Source organism: Lampetra planeri, chromosome 34 (genome assembly GCF_965212315.1).
Source record: "Lampetra planeri chromosome 34, kcLamPlan1.2.h2, whole genome shotgun sequence".
NCBI classification, from domain to species: domain Eukaryota; kingdom Metazoa; phylum Chordata; class Hyperoartia; order Petromyzontiformes; family Petromyzontidae; genus Lampetra; species Lampetra planeri.
In genome coordinates, this window is record NC_136140.1 from 4074099 (window position 1) to 4100868 (window position 26770).

The 26770-nt window shown below is 50.2% G+C and overlaps 1 protein-coding gene across 1 annotated transcript in view; it reads left to right on the plus strand.

Annotated features, from left to right (window-relative positions):
- The window catches only part of IL17RD (interleukin 17 receptor D), an 89680-nt gene that overhangs the window by 49197 nt on the left and 13713 nt on the right, over window positions 1–26770 (plus strand). The window contains exons 6-8 of the mRNA XM_078610538.1: window positions 23711–23755; window positions 26078–26283; window positions 26657–26731. Coding sequence (XP_078466664.1) covers window positions 23711–23755; window positions 26078–26283; window positions 26657–26731 — 326 coding nt within the window. The remainder of the gene's footprint in view (window positions 1–23710; window positions 23756–26077; window positions 26284–26656; window positions 26732–26770) is intronic.

The following is a 26770-nucleotide window of genomic DNA, read 5'->3' on the forward strand; positions in this document are numbered from 1 at the left end:
GGTATACAGGAGGTCGTGGGTTCGGTCCCGACCCTGACGCCTGCATATAGGAGTTTGCATGTCATCCCTGTGTTCACGTGGGTTTTTCTACGGGTCTTCGGGTTTCCCCCTCCACATTTAGAAACATGCATTTAGAGTATTTGGCTGCTATCAATTTCCACGCGATAAGCCACTTAGTTGAGCGATCATTTGTGGCCAGGTCGCTTCTGAAACAGAGCCACATAGTTCAGTGACCCTTACCTGGTAAAATAGTTTATAATCACCAGGAAGGAAAACGCTCCCCAGAGGACCACCTCTGGGGGGGGGGGGGGGGAGATGGAGCAAGGATAATCCCGCACGTATGCAGATGATGGATGTATCGATGGATCGCGGTATCGAGATGCCCCCCTCGAGAGATGGCGATGGCTTGGTGCAGCCTCCCTCCAGCAGGGCATCAATCGCGGCGAAGACGACGAAGAGCCATTGAGACCGGATGCATGTCTCTGTTGAGAGAGTTTAAAAAAAAATCTAACTCATTGGACTACGTGGACAACAAATCTTTCCGCACGGAATTGCCCAGATAATGTTTGCAGCAGACATTTCTCTTACGTAACTGTTATGGTTACGTGTACGTTACGGTTCCTCTACAATGACGTGTTTGTTTACCAAAGATATTCTCTCATACTTTCAAGACTCATTTTGCATGAGCGTCCTACTTTGGCAGAATGACCCAGAGGGATGCTTTGGCACTAGCTGCGTTTTTCAAAGTAAAGTATTGAGCAAAACTCAGACATACCGATACGAATAATAATTCCAGTAGAATCTGGATATAAGCTCGCCTTTTATAAGCACAGTTCAGGTATGAGCAACATCATCGCAATATCGCACTGGTTGTGTAGAAGGTGAAGGGTGTTTCTAACACAAGCACACTACTTGGGATATAAGCACAGCCGGCCTTGCTCCTGAGGAGCGTGCTTATATCCAGCTTCCACTATAATAATGCATTCATAATGTAACAAAAACAAACACGTGTTGACCATCCCACCTGGCACAGCTTCATAGCACCAAAGGCCGCGTTAGTCGTATCGGTGAACTTTGGTTGACAAGTCAAAGCGATCTCCATCAATACAGCGCTCACCTCCCGTTTATCACTCTGAGCCAGTGATGGAAATTCCACATTTCTATGGTAGGGGGTAAGTCTACCCATAGGAGCAACCACTCTTGACTTCCCCACAAAGTTTAGTACTCCTTTTATCGCCCCCCGCCCCCCCACCAAAGTGTGACGATGTGCCGTGTCAACCTCCCCCCACCCCCCACCGCCCCTTGAGACAAGATTCGAATTCCTCGCAACCTTCCGATCTCCCCACCGAACAATCCCCGAATCCACACGCGGAGCAGTGCAGCGTCTCGGGAGGGTAGCGAGTCGCGCGTCCGGCCAGGCGTGTAGCTAAACACCACACGAAGCCACGCTGCGTCGCCCGTCGGTGCAGATGCCACCTGGACCCTGTGCTGCTGCTGGCTATAGGCTGAGAAACCCGTAACGTCTTGAATGCAGAAACACGATAGCATCTCTCTCTCTCTCTCTCCGCTCGACTCGTGACTCTGATCTTAAGGAAGGGGGGGGGGCAGGAGGGGGCCTGGGTTTTGGCCGTGCGTGAGAGAGGCCGGGACCACCAACAATCGTATAAAAGGGGGTCATGGATGAGCGGGTGAGGAGGAGGGGGGGGGAGTACACCCCGGGGGCTTTTGTTTGATATCTTTTGGCTTTTGTTAGAACCCAGCCACATGTGGGAGTCCCAAAAGTCGTTGCAGCAGTGTTCGTTCCGTGCAGAAGAAATAATAATAATAAAGAAGAAGAAACTATTAAAGTTTTTTGTTTGTTACGTATGTCTATTGTATTTTTGCTGCTTGATATAAAGAGGGGAGCGTTTGCATAACTCGTGATAGTCGCGTGTACCAGCCATTCTGTGTGCAACTTTACTTGAGACGCACGCTCATCTATGGATAAACAAGTTGTTAGGTCGGTTAAACAAATATTAATATCTTGTGCAAAAAGTGGCACTAACTAAATAATACCTTTTTTTTTTCATCGATTGTGAATTTAAGATTTCACGTTTTTTCGTCTTATTAAGAGTTCAATTTAACCAACACATAATTCCTGATCTCCCCCCCCCCCTTTAACACATCTAATACTCAATCCCACGTTGGTTAACATTCCAATCTTTTGTGATACATAAGCACAAATAATATCAAGCATCTAACAAGAACAACGGTGCAAATTCGAAGCGTGGCTGATGAGAAAACATTACCGTTTGGCGACTCGCGATGCGCAAGCACACGAAACAGAAAGCGCCTCGCCACCCTTCGTGAATCACACCGTGTGTGTGGCCCTTACAAGGACAAAAAACTACTTGTAATTGGCGATATTTCTGCCAATGGCTCTTCAGAGCACATGTACGATTTTATGGTTTTTTTTATTTTTAAGTAAGTGTAATCGACGAATGTGTTATGGGTTCGTTTTCTTTTCTGCTAATGAGAAAAATATGTTGACTCGTGCCGATTTATGTAAGAGGTCATAACACGCTTTCCGCTGACATTGCCCGCTCAGCCTTGAACTTTGAGTCGTGGCTTGTCTTGTCATAATTAGAATTTTACGCTGTTATGCTGTTATTGTATTTTGTATCTCGTAAAAAAATGCCTAAATGTGCACAACTCGTGTGTGTATATACGAGTGCTTTGACCGCTCTCTAAACAACTGCACACACACACACACACAAACAAGGAAATTGAATTCACTCACTCCAATGCGTTTTGACATTTCAAACACACACATGCACTCGCTTGCGGCAAGAAGGCTTGTGCACACGAAACACAAACAGTAAGGTCTCTGTTTAGCTTTTCGCTGCACCGTAGGGGAAAGTGCTGTTCGTGAGCACCTATTACAAGCCTGCATGTCACACACCAGGGAGGAATGGGGTGGTCATCCAGCACCATGCCTGACCACATTTTGTCTTCCCACCCAGCGCTGGAGTGTGTAACGGGCCACATCAGGCACTCATTTGAAGGCTACGTTGACCGAGCCGCTAATGTTATCCATGGCGTGGAATCAAACCCCCCTTGGGGGTTCCTTGAGTTGTGACACAGTGCGATAACCACCGATCCAGCCGTACACACCGATGAAACTAATGTTTCATCCCTCGTTTTTTGGATTTGAAAAACGAAATGTAACCCCCCCACCCCCCCCCCCCATTCAGATTTTTAACATCTCGGCATCTGCTGGCCAAACATCGTTGTGGTCAGGAGAAAAAAAATGATTGAGATAATTTTTTTGTTCCAGGGGTGGGGGGGGGGGAAGGGGGATTGTTCCAGGGAGGCAGGGGCAAAATGTGGGGCAGAAGAACCGTGGCATTTTAAGTTGAGCGAGGGTTCTGGGAGCAGTTTGCCCGTAATTTAGGTCTAAAATTACTGCATTCCTGAAGCCACTAATCTTCTCTGATGCAGGCCACGCTCGCAACGTTTTTTCTCTTCGCTCACGGCTCGAGACAGTTGTTTTAAACTTTGCCCCGGCCGAGTACGGTAAACAAAAGACATTTTTCCATCGCTCACAAAACCGTACATCACCCCTCCCACTCCACCCTCCTCGTTCGCTGCAGCGACCCTTTCTGTTATTTCTTCGCTTTAATAAATTAAGATGTTATTTTGATGATTCGCTCGTAACGAATCTCATTCGGTGACCTGGAGGTTTGTGTGTTCGCAGCAAAAAAATGTACCCCGGGTCCTTCGCATGCCTCCGCCAGTCTGATTGATTGCGAGCGCACGCGTGAGTTGACTCGTGGTATATTTTTGCCATGCCGCGAAAATACACAAAATTTCGGCTGTTAATCTTACCGTGGGGCCTCTACTTCAGCTGAACCGTGTTTCTGTCCGAGAACGCAATTACACGTTGGTTATGAATGCCCACCGCGCTCGTTTCAGACGGACGTAAGTTTACATTTTTCGCATGGTTCGACTCGAAATGTTTTTGGGCTCCTTCTTCCGCTCGTGCCGAGTTTTAAGAAATCTATTTTACTTCAAATACATTTATATAGAGGCTGCTACAAATATACAAGACTGCGTGTGTGTGTTTTTCATCCGTTTGGTGGAAATAGATTCACATTGAGCCGAGGTGAAAGCTCTCTCTGCGTGCAGTTCGAAAGGCCCCTCGAATGACCCGTTGATTGACTTGTGTTTTTCTTGCCAGGGCCAGAACCTTTTTAATTGTGTTGCATTTATTTTCCTTTGGGTAGCCGTCCTTTACGGGCAGCGGCAGATTAGGCACAGGGAGAAGCACGCTTAACTTTTTATTCTAGATTTGAAGCTTTCGTGACTACAAGGATTCATACTCTAAGGTTTTTTCGGTAAAGTCACGTAGGTAAAAAGTAAAATTAAAAGTTAATAAAAGTAATAATGGAAATAAAATAAAATAATAAATCACGACGTTTCGGAGGCAACACAAGTCTCCGTCATCAGGTGCTAAATGCAGTAATTTTAGCTGTGACGGTCCAACCTGATGAGGGAGACTTGTGTTGGCCTCCGAAATGTCGTGATTTTTATTATTTTATTTTATTTCCATTATTACTTTTATTAACTTTTAATTTTATTTTTTTACCTACGTGACTTTACCGAAAAAACCTGAGAGTATGAACTTTTAATCTTGGACTTCTGCAGCCAGCAGCACACTGTTTTGTAAGAGTAAAAATAATCTGTTACCCGATAAACGCTTCTTCGCCGTAACCTGCGAAGATTACCCGTCGTAGATTTGAAGCTTTCGTGACTGCAAGGATTCATATTCTTAGGTTTTTTCCGGTAAAGTCACGTAGGTAAAAAAATAAAAATTAATAAAAGTAAAATAAAATAAAAATCACGACGTTTCGGAAGCAACACAAGCCTCCGTCTTCAGGTGGAACAGTTACAGCACTTGATACAGCTATCGTGCTGTGACTGTTCCACCTGAAGACGGAGGCTTGTGTTGCTTCCGAAACGTCGTGATTTTTATTTAATTTTTATTTAACTTTTATTAATTACATTTTTTTTTACCTACGTGACTTTACCGGAAAAAACCTGCGAACATCACCGGTCGTACCGGTGGAGGTGCAACCCCTGCGATTATTTTTCTCGCTTCACTTCTGGTGGGGAACAGGCCAGTCGTGTACAGTAATTGGCCAGACAGTAACATTTAATTTGTCATGAACTTAATTGACCGTTCATTTGTCGGGTATAATTTCTGCGTTTGACTTAATTTTTTGGGACGATTTTTGCCCGCCGTTGTCTTGGCTGCTTTGCTTGGTCGTGTTGAGGAAATGGTTTTTTTAAATCATTTGCCAGCGTCGGTTAATTTCCATCTAATTTCTATCATTTCCCCCCGCAGACTTGTACATTTTTGTCGGCTTACGGGCCCGACCACTAACTGGTGTGCACACCCTGCTGCTCTTAAGTCTGAGGATTTTCTCTTTTTAAACCGTGACCCTTTCTATGGGAACATTGCTCATGCTGTCCCCGCACGCTCACTGCCCACCAAAAGGCCCCCTGGCGTTTTTCTTAGCCGGCCGACCATTGTGTGTCGCACCCCGGTACCCTTGACAATAACGGACACGTTGGCGAACGAACTGCAAAGCCGGAACATTTTTTATTTACATTTTTTTTGCACCCAAGACCGCGCACGAAGTTGTTGGCACCCGGCCGGGCGCATTGGGGAATGCGTGCTTAGGCGTCTCTTGTATTGTCGCTGCAGTTCCACGTCTTTTTATCTCGACCACGTGGGAACCTGTTGAGGTTCCGCCTCGGCTTTCGCAAGGTAGACCTGGGGGAAGTTTGCACCTGATGTGCCTCGGTCGTGTTTGTGCTCCGAAATAAATGTCACGTCGTGACCAAGTTCACCCCCTCGCGGTGATTCCACAACCATTTTCGCGAATCCTTATTGGCGATTTAAGAATCACGACACATTTCTAGGAATCGATCATTTTTTTTACAAATGCGCGACGAGCGTACGTTGATGCTAACTCGATTCATCGATGCATCGCTCCACCCCTAAAGTGGCCGCAAACGCCACGAATTGACGCACGAGCTTGTGTGCGGTTCCGTCAGCCAGACGGGCGGCCGTAACGTGTGCTCGGCAGGGAGTGCGGGGGTTTACCATGATGTACAGTGGTTTGCAATAATGTGCCCGTGATTTTCCATGGTGTTCTGTGGTTAGCCATGATGTGCAGTGGTTTGCCATGATGTGCAGTGGTTTGCCATGGAGTTGCCGTGGTTAGCCATGATGTGCCGTGGTTAGCTATGATGTGCAGTGGTTTGCCATGGAGTTGCCGTGGTTAGCCATGGTGTGCCGTGGTTAGCCATGGTGTGCCGTGGTTAGCCATGATGTGCAGTGGTTTGCCATGGAGTTGCCGTGGTTAGCCATGGTGTGCCGTGGTTAGCCATGATGTGCAGTGGTTTGCCATGGAGTTGCCGTGGTTAGCCATGATGTGCCGTGGTTAGCCATGATGTGCCGTGGTTAGCCATGATGTGCAGTGGTTTGCCATGGAGTTGCCGTGGTTAGCCATGATGTGCCGTGGTTAGCCATGATGTGCCGTGGTTAGCCATGATGTGCAGTGGTTTGCCATGGAGTTGCCGTGGTTAGCCATGATGTGCCGTGGTTAGCCATGGTGTGCCGTGGTTAGCCATGATGTGCAGTGGTTTGCCATGGAGTTGCCGTGGTTAGCCATGGTGTGCCGTGGTTAGCCATGATGTGCAGTGGTTTGCCATGGAGTTGCCGTGGTTAGCCATGATGTGCCGTGGTTAGCCATGATGTGCAGTGGTTTGCCATGGAGTTGCCGTGGTTAGCCATGGTGTGCCGTGGTTAGCCATGATGTGCAGTGGTTTGCCATGGAGTTGCCGTGGTTAGCCATGATGTGCCGTGGTTAGCCATAATGTGCAGTGGTTTGCCATGGAGTTGCCGTGGTTAGCCATGATGTGCCGTGGTTAGCCATGATGTGCAGTGGTTTGCCATGGAGTTGCCGTGGTTAGCCATGATGTGCCGTGGTTAGCCATGATGTGCAGTGGTTAGCCATGATGTGCAGTGGTTTACCATGGAGTTGCCGTGGTTAGCCATGGTGTGCCGTGGTTAGCCATGATGTGCAGTGGTTAGCCATGATGTGCAGTGGTTTGCCATGGAGTTGCCGTGGTTAGCCATGGTGTGCCGTGGTTAGCCATGATGTGCAGTGGTTTGCCATGGAGTTGCCGTGGTTAGCCATGATGTGCCGTGGTTAGCCATGATGTGCAGTGGTTTGCCATGGAGTTGCCGTGGTTAGCCATGATGTGCCGTGGTTAGCCATGATGTGCAGTGGTTTGCCATGGAGTTGCCGTGGTTAGCCATGATGTGCAGTGGTTAGCCATGATGTGCAGTGGTTTGCCATGGAGTTGCCGTGGTTAGCCATGGTGTGCCGTGGTTAGCCATGATGTGCAGTGGTTAGCCATGATGTGCAGTGGTTTGCCATGGAGTTGCCGTGGTTAGCCATGATGTGCAGTGGTTAGCCATGATGTGCAGTGGTTTGCCATGATGTGCAGTGGTTTGCCATGGAGTTGCCGTGGTTAGCCATGGTGTGCCGTGGTTAGCCATGATGTGCAGTGGTTAGCCATGATGTGCAGTGGTTTGCCATGGAGTTGCCGTGGTTAGCCATGATGTGCAGTGGTTTACCATGGAGTTGACGTGGTTTACCATGGCGTGCAATGGTACCATGATGTACAGTGGTTTGCAATAATGTGCCCGTGGTTTACCATGGAGTTGCCGTGGTTAGCCATGGTGTGCAGTGCTTTACCATGGTGTGCAATGGTACCATGGTGTACAGTGGTTTGCAATAATGTGGCGTGGTTCGCCCATGGTGTTCTGTGGTTTGCCATGGAGTGCCGAGACTCCCCAAAGCGTCGTTTGCGAGGGGTGGTGGTGCGTGACTGAAGAGCTCCCTCCTCCACACCCCTGCGCCTCCACGCCTCGGGACCTTTTCTTTAGGATTGTCTCCTGAGGTTTATTTGGGGGCTGTCTCGCTTGGGAGAGCCGTTTTTGTGTGCCGCTGCCCCGCGCGAATCGCACACTAACAGGGCCTTAGCAGGGGGGGGAGAGAGAGAGAAAGGGAGACGACTTGCGGATCTGCAGAAATCTGCAGAAGCTTCCAACTTCGCTGCCGCTGACTCGCTCGCGCGAACCCGTGCTGTGCTTTTAATCATTTTGGGGGGAGGCGATGGCGAGGACGATGCGGCAGATTGCGTCAACCTGCTTCCTGACGTTAATTCGGTTCAAAGCGAAGGTTTCGTTTGACCCTATAATGACATTGGGGCATGATTGGGAAACGCTCCGTTGGCAATGTGGCACATGAGTTGAGTGTACACTCGCGTGTGCGTGCGTTTGTGAGTCTTCATGTGCGCGCACGCATCTGTCGCCGTCGGCTAAATCCATTTAAGTCGCACGTCATTGTTAGAAATTTAGTTTGGTGCCTTGATATCCCATGTGGCTTAAAGATGCGACCGTATAGATGTACAACGATTCATCGATTTAAAATCAATGTTTACATTCGCGATAGACGCTTTGGGATCGTGCCCATGAAATAATATCATTTGCACAATTTATATATGTGTCCATGTGTGTGTGTGTTACCCGCTTTCCAGTTAAGGTTTTTTTTAAACAAGTGTTGTTTTACTTCATTTGTATTTGTAAATAACTATGATGGAAAAATGTGGACACGTTCTTCTAACAAAAATTACATTGCTCACAAAGAGTCTAAAAGTGTACACGTCTGTTGTAACTTGTCAAATAAATGCACTTAGGATGCCGTGAATACGTTTTAATTCTGCATAAACTGCACGTGATAGATTCCATCCAATCACAGACAGTTAAAATCAGGACGCCTGCAATAAAACCAATGCATAATCACAGCACAATGCTCCAGTCGTGTCCGTAAAATGTTAAAACTGTAAGATACACAAGTTATTTACGTTAAAAACAGCACGGTTTTGATTTCGGGCGACTAATTTCCCCTGGTTATAAATGGGACCCAACGTGGCTGTGAGTGTGTATACGTCTTGGTGTGTGTGTGTTTGTATACGTCTGTGTGTGTGTGTTGGTAAAGAGCGATGGTGCCATTCGTGTGTACGGTAAACACTGCGCTTCCTGACACCGTTAAGAGGCCAGCCCTGAAACCCGCAGCAAACACAAAAACAACTGGAATGGCTTTTTATTGACGCTATTAAATAAAAGTGCTTGGCCTGCAGCCTTTTTACAAAGATCATTAAAGTCCCCACCAAATTTAGTTGCCTCTGAATGCCTTAGGTGGCATTAAAAGTTTATGGCTGGCACCAAAACAGCCTTTATTTTCGAGGGAGAGGCAATGGGTGAGGGGGACGAAGCTGCGACTTTCTGCTCCCAGTGGCCGACACAACACAAACATTTGTTAATACTCAAGCGAGCCCGGTGATCCCCACGTGGTTATTGCACCACCTCCATTGCGAGGTCCCGGAGGTCACGGGAGTTGTGAAGCTTCGTCAGCCTCCTCCACGGCGGTCGTCCAAAAGTTGTATCAATTTTATCGACCCTCAACGGAGGGGATGATAGGTCGGGTAAACTCCCCAACCAGGATTTGAGCTCGCATCCAACCATGGCGGTGAGATGCCTGGTATACACGAGGTCGTGGGTTCGATCCCGACGCTGATGCCTGCTAATTTGGAGTTTGCGTGTCTCTCTCTCTCCCCGTGGTCACGTGTATTTTTCTCCACATTTAGAATCAACATCACGCGTTTACAGCATATTTTTTTACAGCATTTGGCTGCTATAAATGTCCACCCGCTAAGCCACTTCGTTGAGCTAGCATTTGTGACAGCCAGGTCGCTTCTGAAAAAGAGCTACATAGCTTGGTGGGCCTTACCTCGTCAAATAAAAATATCTGTACGTGTGTATTTTGAACCTCTTTCGCACCGTACGTAGCCAACCGTGCTAATAGTTTCCAGTTGCCGGTCACTTTCCTCTACCGCTGAGACACCGCGCCGGCAATTTTTGATGTTGCTTCATGGCATGTGTCGCACGGCAACCACACCGAGCCCCGATTTGTGTTCTTGACGACAGGAGGGTTGCGGTGGGCAATGTGGGGGGGGGGGGGGCACTATGTTCTCTGCGAATAACTTTGATCTTGCCTAACCTTTGTTCACCGCATGGGTTATGTTACTTTCGCGGGCCAATGTGTAATTGGTTATACATCTCGGGGTTTGGGGATTATTCTGCGTCGGTGAAAGCAACAACGGGGGGGACCCGTTGTCACGAGACCGTCCCAGCCAAGGGTCAACTCAGTCCATCATCCCTCCAGGGCTGGGTAAGACGAGCAACACGTGGCCAGGATGGAAAACCGCATTGTGGGCAGTCGACAGTGGGGGGGGGGTGGGGTTCGATGTAGAGGATGGCCTCGGGCATAGAAATGTGGAGTTTCCACCGCTGGCTCAGGACTTGTCAGGGAGTGGTGACGGGGGGAGGGAGATGTTGACCCTCCGTGACTCTTGCTGAACCTCCGTGTCTGTCTAATTTTCCTTCCGTCGAGTGAGCACAAAGCCTCCAATCACGAGGCTGAATGGCGCCAATAAAACGCGTCCCACATTTGTGACACGGGCCCCCTGGTGAGCTGTAGCTATGAACTCAAATTTTACGGCTTTCTTGAGGATCAGATTAGGCCTAGGTGCCCCCAAGTCTGCCATTCACACGCACGCACCCCCACCTCCACGTGCGTGCGTGCGGCCGTAAACAGGAGGTCACCCTGGGGTTAATGTTGGGGCGAGATGAGAGGATCGGTGAGAGGTGGGAGGTGGGGTGGTGTTTGATGGCAGAGGGGCTGGGTCGGGGCGGGGGGTACACCGCCACCACGTACGGTCAGGGGTGCGGGTAAGTATACTTCAGTCGGGTCTCCTTGCAGGGGAGGAGGAGGGAGGGGAGAGTGAAGAGAGATGGAGGAGAGGAAATGCGGGAGTGTTTGCAGGCACTGCCCAAAGTGGTGGGACAGTCGATGAACGACGGCAGCCAGAGAAAGCTGCACGCCGCCGCCGCCGCCACTCCAGGAGTTTGCACGAAGTTTAGATCAAGTGGGTGGGTTAAGCGCGGCCTTTTAATGGGTGCCGGGAGAGTGGGGGAGCTGGTCACAGTAGACAGGACACAGATACTACAGGGGTCAACACTCGAGTTGTACTTTAATTTTTGTAGCTTTTTTTTGGGGTTTCCAATCGTGGCCCGGTTTCCTTGGCGAGGAGGGGGGGCCTGGCTGGAATATTCTGAAAAGTGGCGCTCTCGCGAAAAACGCTTAAACTGCGCGCTCGCTTTGTCGTTCGTTAAATTTGGCGGTACGTCGTTAAATGTGGCGTCACGTCGTTCTGAAGTTGTGGCCGGGGGGGCGTCTGACGGTGTGCGTCTTTTAACAGCTGGGCATCAACATGCACGAGGCTCGTTTGGTGGAAGTAGACTTGAGTTTGGTGTGACTGCCATCTCTCCCCCGACTACAAAATGTCAGTCGGTCAGCGTCCGGTATCTGACCAGTGAACGCGATACACCGCTGATGGGCAACCCCCAGACGAGTCGGTGGGCCGTACGAGCCGCCCTCCTTCACCCTTGTGGGGGCCGCAAGCTCGACATCGTGCTAACCATAGCCCCACACATCATCACCCCTAGACACACCTAGACCCCAGGGCCACCACGAGGCGCTCCACGGGACGTAGGTTACCCACCACAGGTGTCGTGTATAGTGTAGTGTAAAGCACGTGTAGTGTAGCATTGTGTGCAGTGTATAGTGTATTGTTAAGCGCGTGTAGTGTATAGTGTAGTATGTAGTATTGTGTGTAGTGTGTAGTGTAGTGTGTAGCGTAGTGTGTAGAGTGTAGTGTAGAGTGTAGTATAGTGTATAGTGTAGTGTATAGTGTAGTATAGTGTAGTGTATAGTGTAGTGTATAGTGTAGAACAATGATTAGCAATCCAGATGAGTCAGCGGGTCACGTGAGCAGCCCTCCTTCACCCCAGTGGCCGCAAACTCGACATGGTGCTTGTGCACCGACCATGGCCCACGCATCACCCTGGAGACACCTAGACTAGGCCTCCATGAGGGGCACCACGGGATGGAGGTTTGCTCACCACTGCCCTACACACCCATTGTGACTCACGAAACGCCAATCGCCTCTTTTTGCAAGGGCGGACCTGGGTTACACCGAAACTCAACGCATTCGGCAATAACGCCGTGGCCGTAACAGAAAAATATAATGGGCAACGTTTTTTGGCAGTGGCCATTCTTTAGAGCACGTAATTTATGTGCTCAGTATGAGGGCCCATTTGCCAGAAACATCAGCCTCATGTATATACATCCGTTGCAAGGCACTGGTAATGACGATCGTGGTGATGTTTTTTTTTGCTGTGATTGTGCTCCACTACCAAGGCAATCCCTCAACTTTTTGTAAGACAAAAAACAAACAAAACAACCGATAATTGAATCGAATCGCTCCTGCCCTTGGATTATCACCACAGCAGATGGGTTTTGTTAAAACCACCTAAAAGTGTGGCGTGAGGTTTTAGCGAGCGACTGCTGCGTATTTTTTTCTTATCCAATGGGATGTGCACAGACAGTGCGTGTTATAACGTACGTTAATTACCCCTAAAACTTTGATGCGTAAAAAAAAGACGTAATTTTGTAATTTTTCGCTAATCTAGCCTGTCTGGCCGGCAGCGAAATCCCCCGAGTAACTCCCCTTTCTAAAGACGCGTGCAGTTGTTTTGCGTCTGCCGTGTGTGAGTGTGAGTGTGTCTCTTTCATGCGTACTCACAAGGTGTCTCATTGCAGCCAAGCCAGTACAGGCAGGCCAGCATTGTCTGTAGCAGCAGCAGTCTTTTTTTTTTAAATAGGAGGCATTTATGGTCAATTTGCAGGTGGGTAATTTAGTTCTGGATAAGCACGCAGTGAAAGAAAGCAGCGAATCTTGCAACATCTTTACCAAGGGTACGGAGGGACGTCCGTTTAAACTCAACTTTTTTTGTCTTTCCATGTAAGGCCCACTGAGCTCTACAGCTCTTTTTCAGAAGCGACCCGGTCACACACGCTTGCGTGCACAAATACACGCAACACACAAATGCACGCAGTTACGCGCGCACGTGCAGGCACTTGGACATGAAGGCACAGATCCCGCGTGTTGCCGTTTCATGGCTGTTGGGCCCAGTGTCGTTAGCGAGCACTTGTACACACGCGCACTGACGGACGCACGCACGCACGCACGCACGTACGCACATGTGCGTACACAGAGACGTAGACGCGCACACGGGCGCACACCACATGGGACCGTGCCAGCGGACAGTGAAACCCACCCACGGTTGAATGTCCTTTCCAGATCCCTGATGAGCGAAGCAGACTTCCGAACTCCTTCCCCAATTCCGGTGCCCTCATTACGCACGCACACAAATCTGTCCACGGATCTGCCTCCCTGGTGGACCAGAAATGCAACTCACATGGACTCTTCCCACATCTCCCTGGCTTGTCTGCAACACTCGTTCGAGTAGAGACCTCGCTGAGGAAACGGATGTTGCGAGCATCGGCTTTGGCTCTTATCTACAAGAAGTGACGTGTATTTTTCCACAGCGAAAAACAGATTTAGCATTTTACAAATCTAGAAAATAAAATATCAGCAGGGCTCTTTTAGCTTAACTCAGAGGAAAGAGAGATCTCGACGTTTTAGCCGGCCCGTCTTCATTTAAATGTAGATATTTAAAACACGGGAATCCAGAGTGTTGGGGTCGGCTTGAGGGTTCCAACCATGCACCTCTGCAATGCAGCGTTGAGTTGAACACCCAACAGAGTGGAGCGTGGCTACTTGTAGACACCAACAGAGTGGAAGGTGGCTACTTCTGGTCCGTGCCGGAGCTGCACAGCGCTCGGCTCCGGAGCGCCCACGACAAGGGGGGCCATGGCCGACGTCCGTAGCACCGACGTCCGACACTCCCCAGATTGTGCTTTGCCGGCTTTCTGTGACCACGCTGACCCCCCCCCCTGGTCTTAGCGGCCAGTTGAGGGGCACGGTCAAGCTTCGCTCCGCGATAGGTCAGAGTGGAGTCGCGTCGCAACATCGCTGGCCGCAGAAGGTGACTTTCACGGTGCCTTCAGCGTTCCGGTTAGCGAGATGAAATGCAGTGACCGTTGTTTCGTGGTGGTTTGGTTTTTGAGCCTCCATAGTCCAGAGATCTCCCCTCCGTCGTGTTTTGCTCCCTCCATTCAAGGTGGGCTCAACGTCATTGAAGGGGTGGCTGCTTGAGTTTGGCAGAGCAAGGTCGTCTGTAAATGCAAATCCGCGTGACCAATAGAGAGGGGATTGGGGGCAATCATCTTTTTCCCCACCTCCCGCTAAGCTCTGTTATGGGTTCAATGGTCACCGAGCCTGGAGCAGGTCGGTGACCACCTGTGAAAACTGGGTTTTAACACAAGTTCTAATATCCTGCTTTTGCCGTACGTGTGTGACCTTTATTTTCCCTGGGTGACCTTGAAGCTCCGGTGTTGAGGCCTTCGCGCCCTGCAAATTGACCTTGCGCCGTAGCGCGCGACCTTATACCAAGACAAGTTACCCTCCGCGGCCCCGGCGTGTCTTTACGTGCCACCGAGTGACCCTTATTTTCCTGCAGGGTGACCCCCAGCCCTGGGGCATGTGACCCCGCTCTTTCACGCGTGCCCGCTTTCGGGTGCAGAAGCCATTGGGGCGCCTCAGCGAAGGGCCCCTTGCGCCGTGCGCTTTACAAGAAGTAAGCCGAGTGAGCGAGAGACTGCCGCCATCCCTGCACTCATTTTGTCAAAAAGTGAAAGTCCTCCCGGCGAATTTGGTTGGTTTTGCCGCGCCGACCGCAAAAGGAGTGGGTCGACAGTTGAGCCGTATTCCTCTTTACAAGACAAAATGAGGCTCGTTCATCCACCATGACCAAAAGCCTTTGTTCCTTTGTTTGCAGGCTTCTTTTTTTTGTTGTTGTCCATGACCACACATCACGCTCACGTTCGATGTTCGCACCCTTTGCAAATCCCGCTCGCGGTGCATTCACTTGATTCGCCCGTGTATTTATTTATTCATCGTGAAATTATCCGAAATGTTTCTTCATCGTATGTTGTTAAATTAAGAATAATTGACGGTCCCTTGTCAGTCGTCTGCTAGCATGAAGGCCTCCCCATGCCTCATCAGTTGTGGGGGTTATTTGACCATACTTCACTATGCTGCTCATCACGAGTTTTATGGAGGTGGAGGGGGGGGGGGGCGCAAGACAACTTCATGTTAGCTGTGGCCTGGAATCAAACTAATTTCGCGTGGTTCATAACATAGTACGCTAACCACTACACCACCGCTCATCCCATCCCTCGATTGTCCCGACCATCATTAGAAACATCACTAAATTGGGAATTCTGAAGGTGAGTAGGTAAATACCAAACTTGGGCTAAAGAGTTGTGAGTGCTCTGCCGAATGGAAGAAAGAAATAAATAAGCAAAGAAAAAGGGGAAATGCAGAGCCCCTCTGGTAAACTCTCCAGTTCGCCATAATCCGAGCGAGGTGGCATTCGGACCTCGATTATTGGCTGTCGAGCAATGGCGGAGCCAGGTGTTTCAGGTAGGGGGGGCAACCCCTCCAGCAATGGAAAATTATAGAGGAGTTGTTAGTAAGTAAGGACTTGACCCTTGCTTTTTATTCGCGTGTGCGGCGATGGTGCAGCCATCGATCGAGGGTCGAATTCGAACTGCGTGTGATCGGCATCACGCTCGCTGAAGGTGTTTGCCTTCAGGGAAGTCGTGTACTGTATACGCAACTGCGCACAATTCTGAGTCACTTATAACTGCTTTGCCGTTAATTATTGCCAATTATGGACTCAGACTATTGTCCCATCATCTCATCCCCCCCCCCCCCCCCCCCCCCGGAGAGTAGAATTTACAGTGAGCGGACGATAGCCTCGTTTTTCACGACCACTGGCAACCGGGAGGTTCTGGCACAGGAAGAGCCCAGTTGTGGCTCAGGGAGGGCCCAGTTGTGGCTCGGGGAGGGCCCGGTTGTGGCTCAAGAAACGGCACAGGGAGAGGGCCCATTGTGACTCAAGAAACGGCACAGAGAGAGGGCCCATTGTGACTCAAGAAACGGCACAGGGAAAGGGCCCATTGTGACTCAAGAAACGGCACAGGGAGAGAGGGCCCATTGTGACTCAAGAAACGGCACAGGGAGAGGGCCCATTGTGACTCGAGAAACGGCACAGGGAGAGAGGGCCCGTTGTGACTCAAGAAACGGCACAGGGAGAGGGCCCATTGTGACTCAAGAAACGGCACAGGGAGAGAGGGCCCATTGTGACTCAAGAAATGGCACAGGGAGAGAGGGCCCATTGTGACTCAAGAAACGGCACAGGGAGAGAGGGCCCATTGTGACTCAAGAAACGGCACAGGGAGAGAGGGCCCATTGTGACTCAAGAAACGGCACAGGGAGAGGGCCCATTGTGACTCAAGAAACGGCACAGGGAGAGAGGGCCCATTGTGACTCAAGAAATGGCACAGGGAGAGAGGGCCCATTGTGACTCAAGAAACGGCACAGGGAGAGAGGGCCCATTGTGACTCAAGAAACGGCACAGGGAGAGAGGGCCCGTTGTGACTCAAGAAACGGCACAGGGAGAGAGGGCCCATTGTGACTCAAGAAACAGCACAGGGAGAGAGGGCCCATTGTGACTCAAGAAACAGCACAGGGAGAGGGCCCATTGTGACTCAAGAAACGGCACAGGGAGAGGGCCCGTTGTGACTCAAGAAACGGCACAGGGAGAGAGGGCCCATTGTGACTCAAGAAACAGCACAGGGAGAGAGGGCCCATTGTGACTCAAGAAACGGCACAGGGGGAGGGCCCATTGCGACTCAAGAAACGGTGCAGGGAGGGCCCGGTTCTGTCTCAAGAAACGGCACCAGAGCCATTGCCAGAGTCTCCGCGCTACTTGAGCCAGGAGGCTATTTTGGGGCCTAGCTCCTCAATGTGGCTCCACAAAAACAATTTCTGGAAAATGGTTTAGATGTTTAGGTGTTTCCTTCTTTTCTGGTTATTTGTTAATAATTAAAAAGCCTAAAGTTTAATGTAGCCATGGATTTTTTGGGGTAATGTTATTAATTGCCATATTGACCTATTTGTGTCCGCTCATGGGGGTTGTTTGACCATAATACACCACGCTGGTCGGTACACACATCGTTGCCGGCTTGTTTTATAAGTATAGTGCGTTAAACACTTTACCACCACTCCAATTTGTTGAAGGATTACTACGTAAAAATATAATAATAACGAGAACTTCTAACAGCGCCGCATCTTGGAAAGTCATTACAAGGGCACCGACAAGCACACAGTAGTAATTGTGGGTCTTTGTGTATATTTTAGTTTTACTGCCCCTAATCTAGTTTAACATAGAACAAAGAGAAATATATCTGGATGGTTGCATCAAACAAACTCGCGTTGAATTTTCCAAGCAGAGTTTGTCGCTTCGGAGCATGGCAAGTTAATGGGGTGGGAGGGGGGGCGAAAACAACACGCGGTGGTTTGTACAACAATCCACTGCCCACTACGGAACCTTGGCAATATGCATCCCTTCTCTGAACAAGTGCTTCCAGTACAAATCGTCCCGGTGTTTTGTATAGCTCCGTGATGCCGGCACACGCTTTTGTCCCCTGGTCTTGTTAGGGCTTCTTTAGTCAGGCCCTCTGAGCCTCCGTGCGCTTCTGCCAAATCCTTAGTAATGGCCGTAAGTAGCGGTGGGGCCCATTCAGCCAGGCCAGGGTGGGGGGGGGGGGCCCTCCCGGGGGGGCCCTCCCTGTGATGGGGCTAGGCCAGGCCATTGGGCCGAGACGCGTTGCCACAACGACCGGGCCTCCGCCTGGCAGTTGCCTGGCAGTTGGTCGCAATAAATGGATTGAAAACAACCCAGGAGGTTTGTGTGTGCAAGGAGGAGAGGTGGAGGGGAAGGACGTTGATGGGAGGGTAGAAAGAAGGGTTTGGGTTTGTGGTTGGTGTGCAGGAGGAGGCGGTAAGGCAGCGGGAGGTGGGTGGGGGGAGGGAAGAAGGAGCTGGGTAGATTTTTTTTTTAAATCAGCAGAGGCAGAGGGTCACAAAAGATTTACGCTGAAAAGAGGGGCGCAGTTAAGCTGGAGCTGCGGGCCATCTTTGTTGGCTTGACGGGATTAGGTCCCTCCGCTGGCCCGCACCTTTGTAGGAACAAGCCCTGGCCGTCGCGCGCACGGCCGAGTAATAACGAGGAGGCAGAATAGCCGGCGCTGGACGCCACGGGGCCACGGGAACCCGGGGACGGGGACGGGGAGGAGGAGGGCGAGTGCCATTCAAGTGCAAGTCCGCGAGTCTGTGGGAAACGCCGCGTGCGTTTCTTTAACCTCTCGTGTCGGCGCACGTCGATTTTTACCCCCTGGGTCTCTCCGGGTGGGTGGTTGGGTGGCTGGCTGGCTGGGGGGTTTTCTAGAGAAGAAACAAAACATTTCGATAAGAAAAAAAAACGTGAAAAGTTGACCGTTCGTTTTCGAACTAATTAATTGGCGGCGACTTTTTCTTTTTACAACGCACATCAGGATTCTCAATGCGGCTTCGAGAGACGGGAAATGTGGGTCTCGTTGGTGGTGACGCAGCAAGGCTTGGTGCTGGGATACAGAGACGTTGCCCTGCTTTTGATGTTGCGCCATGAGATTGGTTGCACTGCCATATGTTGCATGTAAAAGTTTTTTTCGCACCGTACGTAGCCAACCGTGCTAATCGGTATTTTTGTCAATCCACCGCTGGATGAGGGGCCTCCTCATGCTGATCATACTTCACCATGCTGGTCATACTTCACCATGCTGGTCATACTTCACCATGCTGGTCAGTGCAGGTGGGTGAGGGCAAAAAGCATAGACGTTAATATCGTGCAACAGTGGATTTTCTTTCACTGTATTCTGCCCACGACATTGCTCCGCAACAGCCTATAACACCTGCTGTATGCATGGAGGTCGCCTATTTAAGCAGTGTCTAGTCTCCAACGCCGCTTGACCTCTGAGGTCGGGTGATCAGGTGCAATGCAGGTGATTTGCATGTTTAGCAGTCGTATAGCTATCAACTTAAGAACGCTTATCACATCCGCAAACACGTGCAAAACACTACCAAAGCGCGCGTATTCCTTCGAGACTAAAACTTAATGACGGATTGGAAAAAAAACGATTCGTTCCACGTCGTGTAAAATAGCAGCAGCAGCAACAGTGTGGCATGTTTCTGGTGGACAGCCCGAAAATGGGGTCCCCACTCTCGTAAAGTGTCTTGGGTTGTAAAAAAAGTCCTGGTGCTCACCAACGGTTTAAGGGCCCCCGCGAGGTAAGAGCAGTTTTCATCTTCTTGGTTCTTTCGGTAAAGTCACGTAGAAGGGAAGTAATAAAATAATAAAAATAAAACATAATAAAATAATTCTCACGACGTTTCGGCCACAACGCAAGCAGCCGTCCTCAGGTGAAGACCAGGTCTGTCGGGGAGACGATGGTCTTCACCTGAGGACGGCTGCTTGCGTTGTGGCCGAAACGTCGTAAGAATTATTTTATTATGTTTTATTTTTATTATTTTATTACTTCCCTTCTACGTGACTTTACCGAAAGAACCAAGAAGATGAATCCCTGCAGTCACGAAAGCTATAAATCGAAATTTAAGAGCAGTTTTGTCGTAACGCTCGTACGTTTTGCCACGACGCGCGTGCGTTTCTGTGGCCGCTTGTAACGAGAGTGCAGTTTTCGGGGTGATCAGGGCTTGCTTCATTGAGCATTTCCACTCCCCAGGTTTTTTTGCCACGCGGGACTGTGGGGGCAGTGTGTGTGTACGTACTTTAAACTTCTTCCGCACCGTACGTAGGCAACCGTTGCTAATCGGAGATGCTGGGGGAGAAGGCCAACAAACACAAAAAGCACTTATGAAGAAATACAAAAGCAGTTCTGTGTTTTTTTTTAACAAGCACAGCTTCAAAATACTGTATTTGCAATCACCGCCACCACAATGGCGACAGCTTAATAGCTCGGCAACGCAAATCAATGTTACACGTCACTCAAACGTAGGCATAAGCCTGCACATTGAATTCCATAATGCATTGTTACAGTTGATGGCCTGAAGCTTTGACCGTCGCGTGCGTGTAAGTTGAACTTCTTTGATGCCATACGTCGTCAACCGTGCTACTCAGAGGTGCGGAGCAAGGACAACAAACTAAACACAAAAATCACTTCTAAAGAAAGGAGTTTTCAGTCTAGCAGTTCTAAAGAAGTACACAAAACAGTTCTAAAGAAAGGAGTTTTCAGTCTGGATTGAAAACTCGTTGCTTTAGAACCGCTTTTTTCCAGAAGCATCTGCAGGCGTTGGACTTCCAAGGACGCGTGCCGGCCGTGCACGCTGGCGTGAGCGATAGAGCGGCGGTCCAACCGTGGACCCGCCGCACCGCGGATGAGCCGCTTGCTTGAAACGTGGGGTGGGAATTGACGCGCGAGCGGGAGGGTAGGTGGAATGCGAGGGGTGCACCTGGGTGGGTGTGGGAGAAGGGGGACGCGACCTCGCTAATTGTGGCGCTGTTCCAGACGCCGGCTGAATGAAAGGTGGTCTGGCGTGGGGGTCTCTCGCAGGAGTTGCCCATTAAGGGATTATTTTTGCTCGTGTGAGCGGAGGTGTCATGTGCTTGGGGCGCTCCCTCGGGCGCCAGTGTGTGCACCCACACACACACAAAGATAAAGGTAAAGATTTTCCAGGAAGGCTACGTAGGCCGTTGGTGCAAGTGCCCTTGGCGAGCAGCTATGAATCAGAACCTTTATCTATCCTGGCGGAAACCAATCAGATTTGAAGCGCTCTTTCACAGATGTCGAGTATGAAAGGCCGGTACGACGTGGGAACAGGCGGTGTTGCCAGCAGCACGCTCGGTCGCCTTTCTCTCCCCAGTGCTGAGGTTTACACACCACGCCAGATACTTGGAGGCCCAGGAATGGTTCCGATGTTGGGCCACAATGTTGACTGCGAAGTAGAAAGCGAATTTAGGTCGCCGGGTTCTACACTACCACTCCCATACCCCCCAACCGATACCAATATCTGCCATTCGCCACTAGGTGACGTCGCCACGGTGCCTGTGCCAGGCCAGGTGTACTTTGAGGCCACGTGACGTGTCAAAGGCTCTTTGACAGAAGGTGACGGGACAGACCCAGGTGCCATGGGTTTACTGACTGAGATGGCTGGCAGATGCACCAGCTGTGCCCCCTACTGTGCCAGCTTTTGTCGCATTATAGCCGCCCGGTACTCCGCTCATTGTTGTGAGCGTGGCTCCTCTGCCCTCTGTTGTTGTTGGAGGGCGACTGCCTCCAACTGACCAGTAGCGTCCTTCACGAGCCCTCCTCAACAGCCACAGACTCGCACACACACGAGCGCTATGTACCCGTGAGGTATTGCCGTGAGGCTGGCGAGGAACTAGGAAAGGCGCATACACAGAGCCCGCAGATGCGTGCGTCGAGTGTGGAGGAGCGCGCGAGTGTGTGCGTGGCGGTGTCGGCAGGAGGTGGGAGGGTGGCGTTGTTTGGACTCTGGCAAGAGCCCTCAACCAGAGATCTTCGCCTGATACGGCAGAGTGCACGTCCCCTCGGCGGAATGCGGTGGGGAGAGGTGATAAATGAGCACCTGGGCAGGTGGAATTGGCGATGGATTTTTTTTTTACCTGCTGCAGTCGCACGAAATGCCGAGGTCATACGACCCCCCCGCCGCTCCTAATAACTTTTGGAACCGTTGGAAAGCTGCGGAAGCCGCAAACTGTTGGAACTTGGAAATCTGGTTGTACCAGGAAAGATCGCAGTCTGTGCCTCGTTTGTGTGCGGTCGGTTTCATTTTCCGTTGTTTTGAATACCCAAACAAAAAAACTGTGTCCGGGTACCGGGGGAAATTCGCAGAAGTTCCAAATATTTTTTGCGTCGGGCGATCCTCGGTTGCGAATTGTTTCCCAGTGATATGAAGCAACAGTATGAAATAATGATGGAAATACATGCGGGGGGGGGGGGGCATGTCTCCTGTCATCGCAGTACTCGGCAGTGTTGCGTGCTGCTTTTTAACTCGAGTGTTCCTTTCCGAGGAGGATTTCTACTTGCCCTCGAGTATTCTGCTCGATATTTTTTTAAAATGTTTTTTCAGCCGCCGCTTTTTTTGGCTGAACAGATTAAAAGTTTCTTCCTCTCAGATGATGTGCCTGATATCCCACTTCTATTAAAGTATTTGCTCTGTCTTTGTGTAATCTCATTGTGCAATCTCAAGAAAGGCAGAACAAATAAATACATTTTTTTTTTTAAACCATGAACCCCAGCAAACCCCTTATTTAGCACGAGTAGGGCATGATCAGATTTCATGCTGAACGAGGGCTCGATAAAAGAATGTATTCTGGTCCTTTTAAAAAAAATGCCTTACTGAAATGACCCGAAAGTGGATAATATTTACACGCTCGTAAAAACGTTACGTTGCAGTCACGAAAGCTTCGAATAAAGATTAAGCTTGCGGTACGAATGTAAAAACAATACGCGGGTGAATTTTCATCCAGAAGTCCTTAGCGACATTGTTTTCGACTCCGACTTTATTTGAGCTATGCACAATTCTTGTACAAGAACGACCACAGCCTATCGGCAGTGGTGGCATTTCCAGGTCACTGCAGGGTGGGGGAATCCGTTTTGAGTTGACGCTTGCCCACATTGTTGATGGCGGCAAACGGTAATCAAGGTTATGGTGGCAGAGCCGGATGTGTGATTTTCGCATGAGCTGTGATAACTTGCCCACGTTAAAATTCGGCTCGTACTGGCAGGAGTTTGTGCGATGCCTGGTGACTCTGTGGGTAGCATGACCACTTCCACCGGAGAACACAATGATGGTATTACCAAAAGCAAACTGGAATAATCATCGTCATTGTCACCGACTCCTCTGCCATAAGCGGCAATGTCATCACCACCACTACCATCGCCACCACCACCATCGCCACCACCACCATTACTATATCGCCACCACCATCAACACGGCCACCATCCTCGTTATCGTGAAACAAATGTTATTATTCGTTGCATTTTTTTTGTCATTGGTCGCCAAGGCTTGAGCGAGATTGTTCACCCACCTTTAACCCCAAAAGCCGCACGCCTGATGACTCCGGCAGTGACAAAGATCCCCTGTGTAGCCTTCAACAGAATTCTGGGGCGCAAGTACTGTTAGCGGGACCAATTTCAGGCTGGAACAGCACACAAGGGGGGGGGGGGGGGGTTGTGTGGCGATCGCCACGGCTGACCACCTATGTCTCCGCAGTGCTTATGTTTACATGCAATATCAGGTACCCATTTAAAGCTGAGTCCATCCGTGGGAGACCTATGACCGGTTCCAAAATCAATTTCCACTAATGTTAGCCGTGGATGGGAATCAAACCCAGGTGACAAGGTTCGCAGTGCAATGTGTTAACTGCTACGCCAACACTCCTGCCCTCATGCAATACACACAACACACACAAACTTTAATTGTCAACAGGTGAGAGGCCATTAAAACAAGAGTCTCATGGCGATGGAGATCGGGACTTGTGAATCCTTCTCAGGCCTCTGCAATGTTTGTTGCGTACCGAGTCAGTCTAACGATGCTCTCCTCCCTGTCTCTCTCTCTGTCCGTCTGTTTGCAGCCTGTGAGGAGGTGGTGGGGAAAGGAAACAACGAATGCATGTACGGTGAGTGTGCGGGCACCATTTCGGCTCTCACACGCGCGTCGCGCGAACCACACAGCCGCCCCCGTAAGAAATGCATCGGCAAATATGACTAAGTAGGGCCTTTGGTTATTTCGCCAAAGTCACGTAGGTATACAATTGAATAAATCACGACGTTTCGATCGCAACACAAGCGGTCGTCCTCAGGCGGAAAAAAATATAATCCAGCAGTGGAACTGCTGGATTATGCTGGACTTTACCGAAAGAACCAAAGAGTATGGATTCCTGCAGTCACGAAAGCTTCAAATCAAGATTAAATAGGGCCTCTTTTGCTGCCTGTAATTCGACTGGCTGCAGCTCCCTCCTACACTACACGTGGTTCTGTTTTACACGGAGGTTCTCTTAATTATAACATGGCCAGAAGTTATAAGGTTGCAACGTTTCAAGTCCCAGACAGGGGTCCACTCAGTCCATCGCCCCTCGGGGGACCAACATAGTGAGTGCTCTTTAGCTGCGAGTCGGCAACGGTTGTCTTTTTGGAGGGACTGGCTCCTGACACGGGAATATGGAATTTCCTCTGCCGCCAACACAAGATTAGTGCCTCCCCCATTGCTGATTTGAGCAGCAAGACACATTTCTTTGGCTGATGAATTGTGAAATTTGCGCTCACGATCCTGGGTGTGTAAAAAACAACACAATGTGGCTTTCGTACGTACGTGTGTTGAACTTCTTTCGCACCGTACATAGCCAGCTGTGCGAATCGGAGGTGCGGTGCAAAGGACTGCAAACTATGGGTCTCTGTGCGAGTCTCAATTCTTGAATCGAAGGCTGTTTTCCGACACTACAATTAGATTTGGAATACTACAGCTAGCTATTTCCCTTTGCATGTTTGGTTTGTTGTTTTGACAGCATGCCTTTGGTATCTTCACGCTTCCCTGTTGGCCTTGTATTCCTTTGCTTGCGGTGTCAAATTTGACGGCAGTTTTTCTTTGTCGCTGGGAACGTGTAACGCCTTTGTGAGTATAAAATACAGTCATATTACAAGTTAACGTTCGCTGCGAAGGTAGATGTTATTTCAAAAGCAAAACAGCGGTTTCTTGTTCAAGTGAGCATGCTGCTGTGCACATCTCCTGCTTATTATCTGAAGCAAGTGGTGGAAATTCCACATTCCTATGGGTCGAGGAAAGTTCATCCATAAGACAAGCAATGTTGCCTTCCCGCCCACAGAGTGGCAGTCTTCTTAACGGCCCCAAGATTTGGCAGATTATTTATTTATTCATATATGTTATTTATTTCCATAGCAGGAAGGACCTAATGAGCTGTGTTGTATAGGCTCCATTTCATGGAGCGTCCTGCGTTGACACAGATGGTACGCGGCACGGATCTTTAATTACAATAATTGTTGCGACTTGAACTCCCAACATCTTGATTAATTATGCGCGTATGTTGAACTTATTTCACACCATACCTAGCCAACCGTGCAAAGTCACGAGTTCTAACCACTGCCACCCCAGTCGGACAATAGTTTAATGCCCAATTAAATCATCCATGGTCCTGGGTCAACCTGAAAAGTCATGCGAGTGCTCGCACTCTCACAGTGCCCTCTCCAGCAAGCCGTGCAGCGCGGCGCCGTGGTTCCCAATCTCTCCGGAGCTGTGGACCCACCGTCAACACTCAACACACACGTTCACACCACCGTACATAGTAACATTACACAGATTGGTGGAGTTGGGGGGGGGTGGGCGACAAATATCCCTGTCGCAGGATGTACGTTAAAACGGAGCACTCTGCATTTTGGCCCGACAACTACCCACCGGCTTCTGCACTGCGAATTAAATTATTCCAAAGACAAACGCACGTTTTGCCAAACGTGCGTAGCGGCAGGGGGGAGCGGTGGGCGTGAATTTTTCAATGTAAAGAGTGTTCCTCTTGAGCATTCCCGCCAGAGGTCACAACCGGGTACCCGATACCCGTACCCTACCCGATACCCGGCTACCCGTACCCGGCCGGGTACGGTACGGGTACCCGTTTGCGACCCTGGTGCGGCCGGGTACGGGTACGGGTAGACCGTGAGTCACTGGTGAGTAACTGTTTGTCACTCATTTCCCAACGTCTTGTCTCTTCTCACAATTCAAGTTCCTAGAATCAACCCACCTGCGCCTGCAACATGGCTTCATCCCAGAGGTCGCAATCAGGTCCCCTATATCCGTACCCTACCCGTACCCGGCCAGGTACGGGTAGGGTACGGGTACGGCCGGGTACGGGTACCCGTTTGCGACCCTGGTGCGGCCGGGTACGGGTAAGGAATCAAAACCCGTTTGCGACCTCTGATGCCCGCGCGTGCAGACTGGTTCCCCAAGACGGTGAACGTGACGCAGCAGGGCACGGACGTGAACGTGACCTTTGACCTGGCGCCGCCGTCGTTCGGAGTCGAGTCGTACGTGGTGTACGCGGGCGTGCGGCCCGAGGCGTGCGCAGCTCCGGCGCCGCCGCTGGGGGCCGCCCTGCTCGCCTGCTCGCCCGTCTCGGAGAACAAGACGGCCGTGCGCGTGGTGAGTGCCAAGCGGCGGTGGCTGGCTGGAGTGTGGTCGCAACGGCACGACGGCCGGAGTTTTGTTCGTGGTGGTGGTAGACACCTGGAGTCGCCCGATACGTCGTACGTATTTGCGTTGATCTTCTTTCGCCGCCGTACGTAGCCAACCGTGCTGATCGGAGGTGCGATTAGCATGTACAATTGATGGTCTTATTTTCGTTTATATGTGTCGATTGGCTTCGATGAAGGCTATTAACATAATAAAAAAAACAGTATAAACAAAGAAACACGTCGCCTTGTTACGTCGTGTATCAAGGTCACGTGTTTGTGGTGCTATGGGGAGGCCCTCATTGTTCACTCTTCTGCCTGCCCCCCCCCCCCCCTGATCGCAGCCCAAGGACAAAAACTTCACTTACGGCTGGGTCAGCCTGCGCAACCTGCAGCCCGGAGCCACTTACGTCATCGAGGTACCCACCGCAAAACATCCGCCTCTGATCGCGAAAATA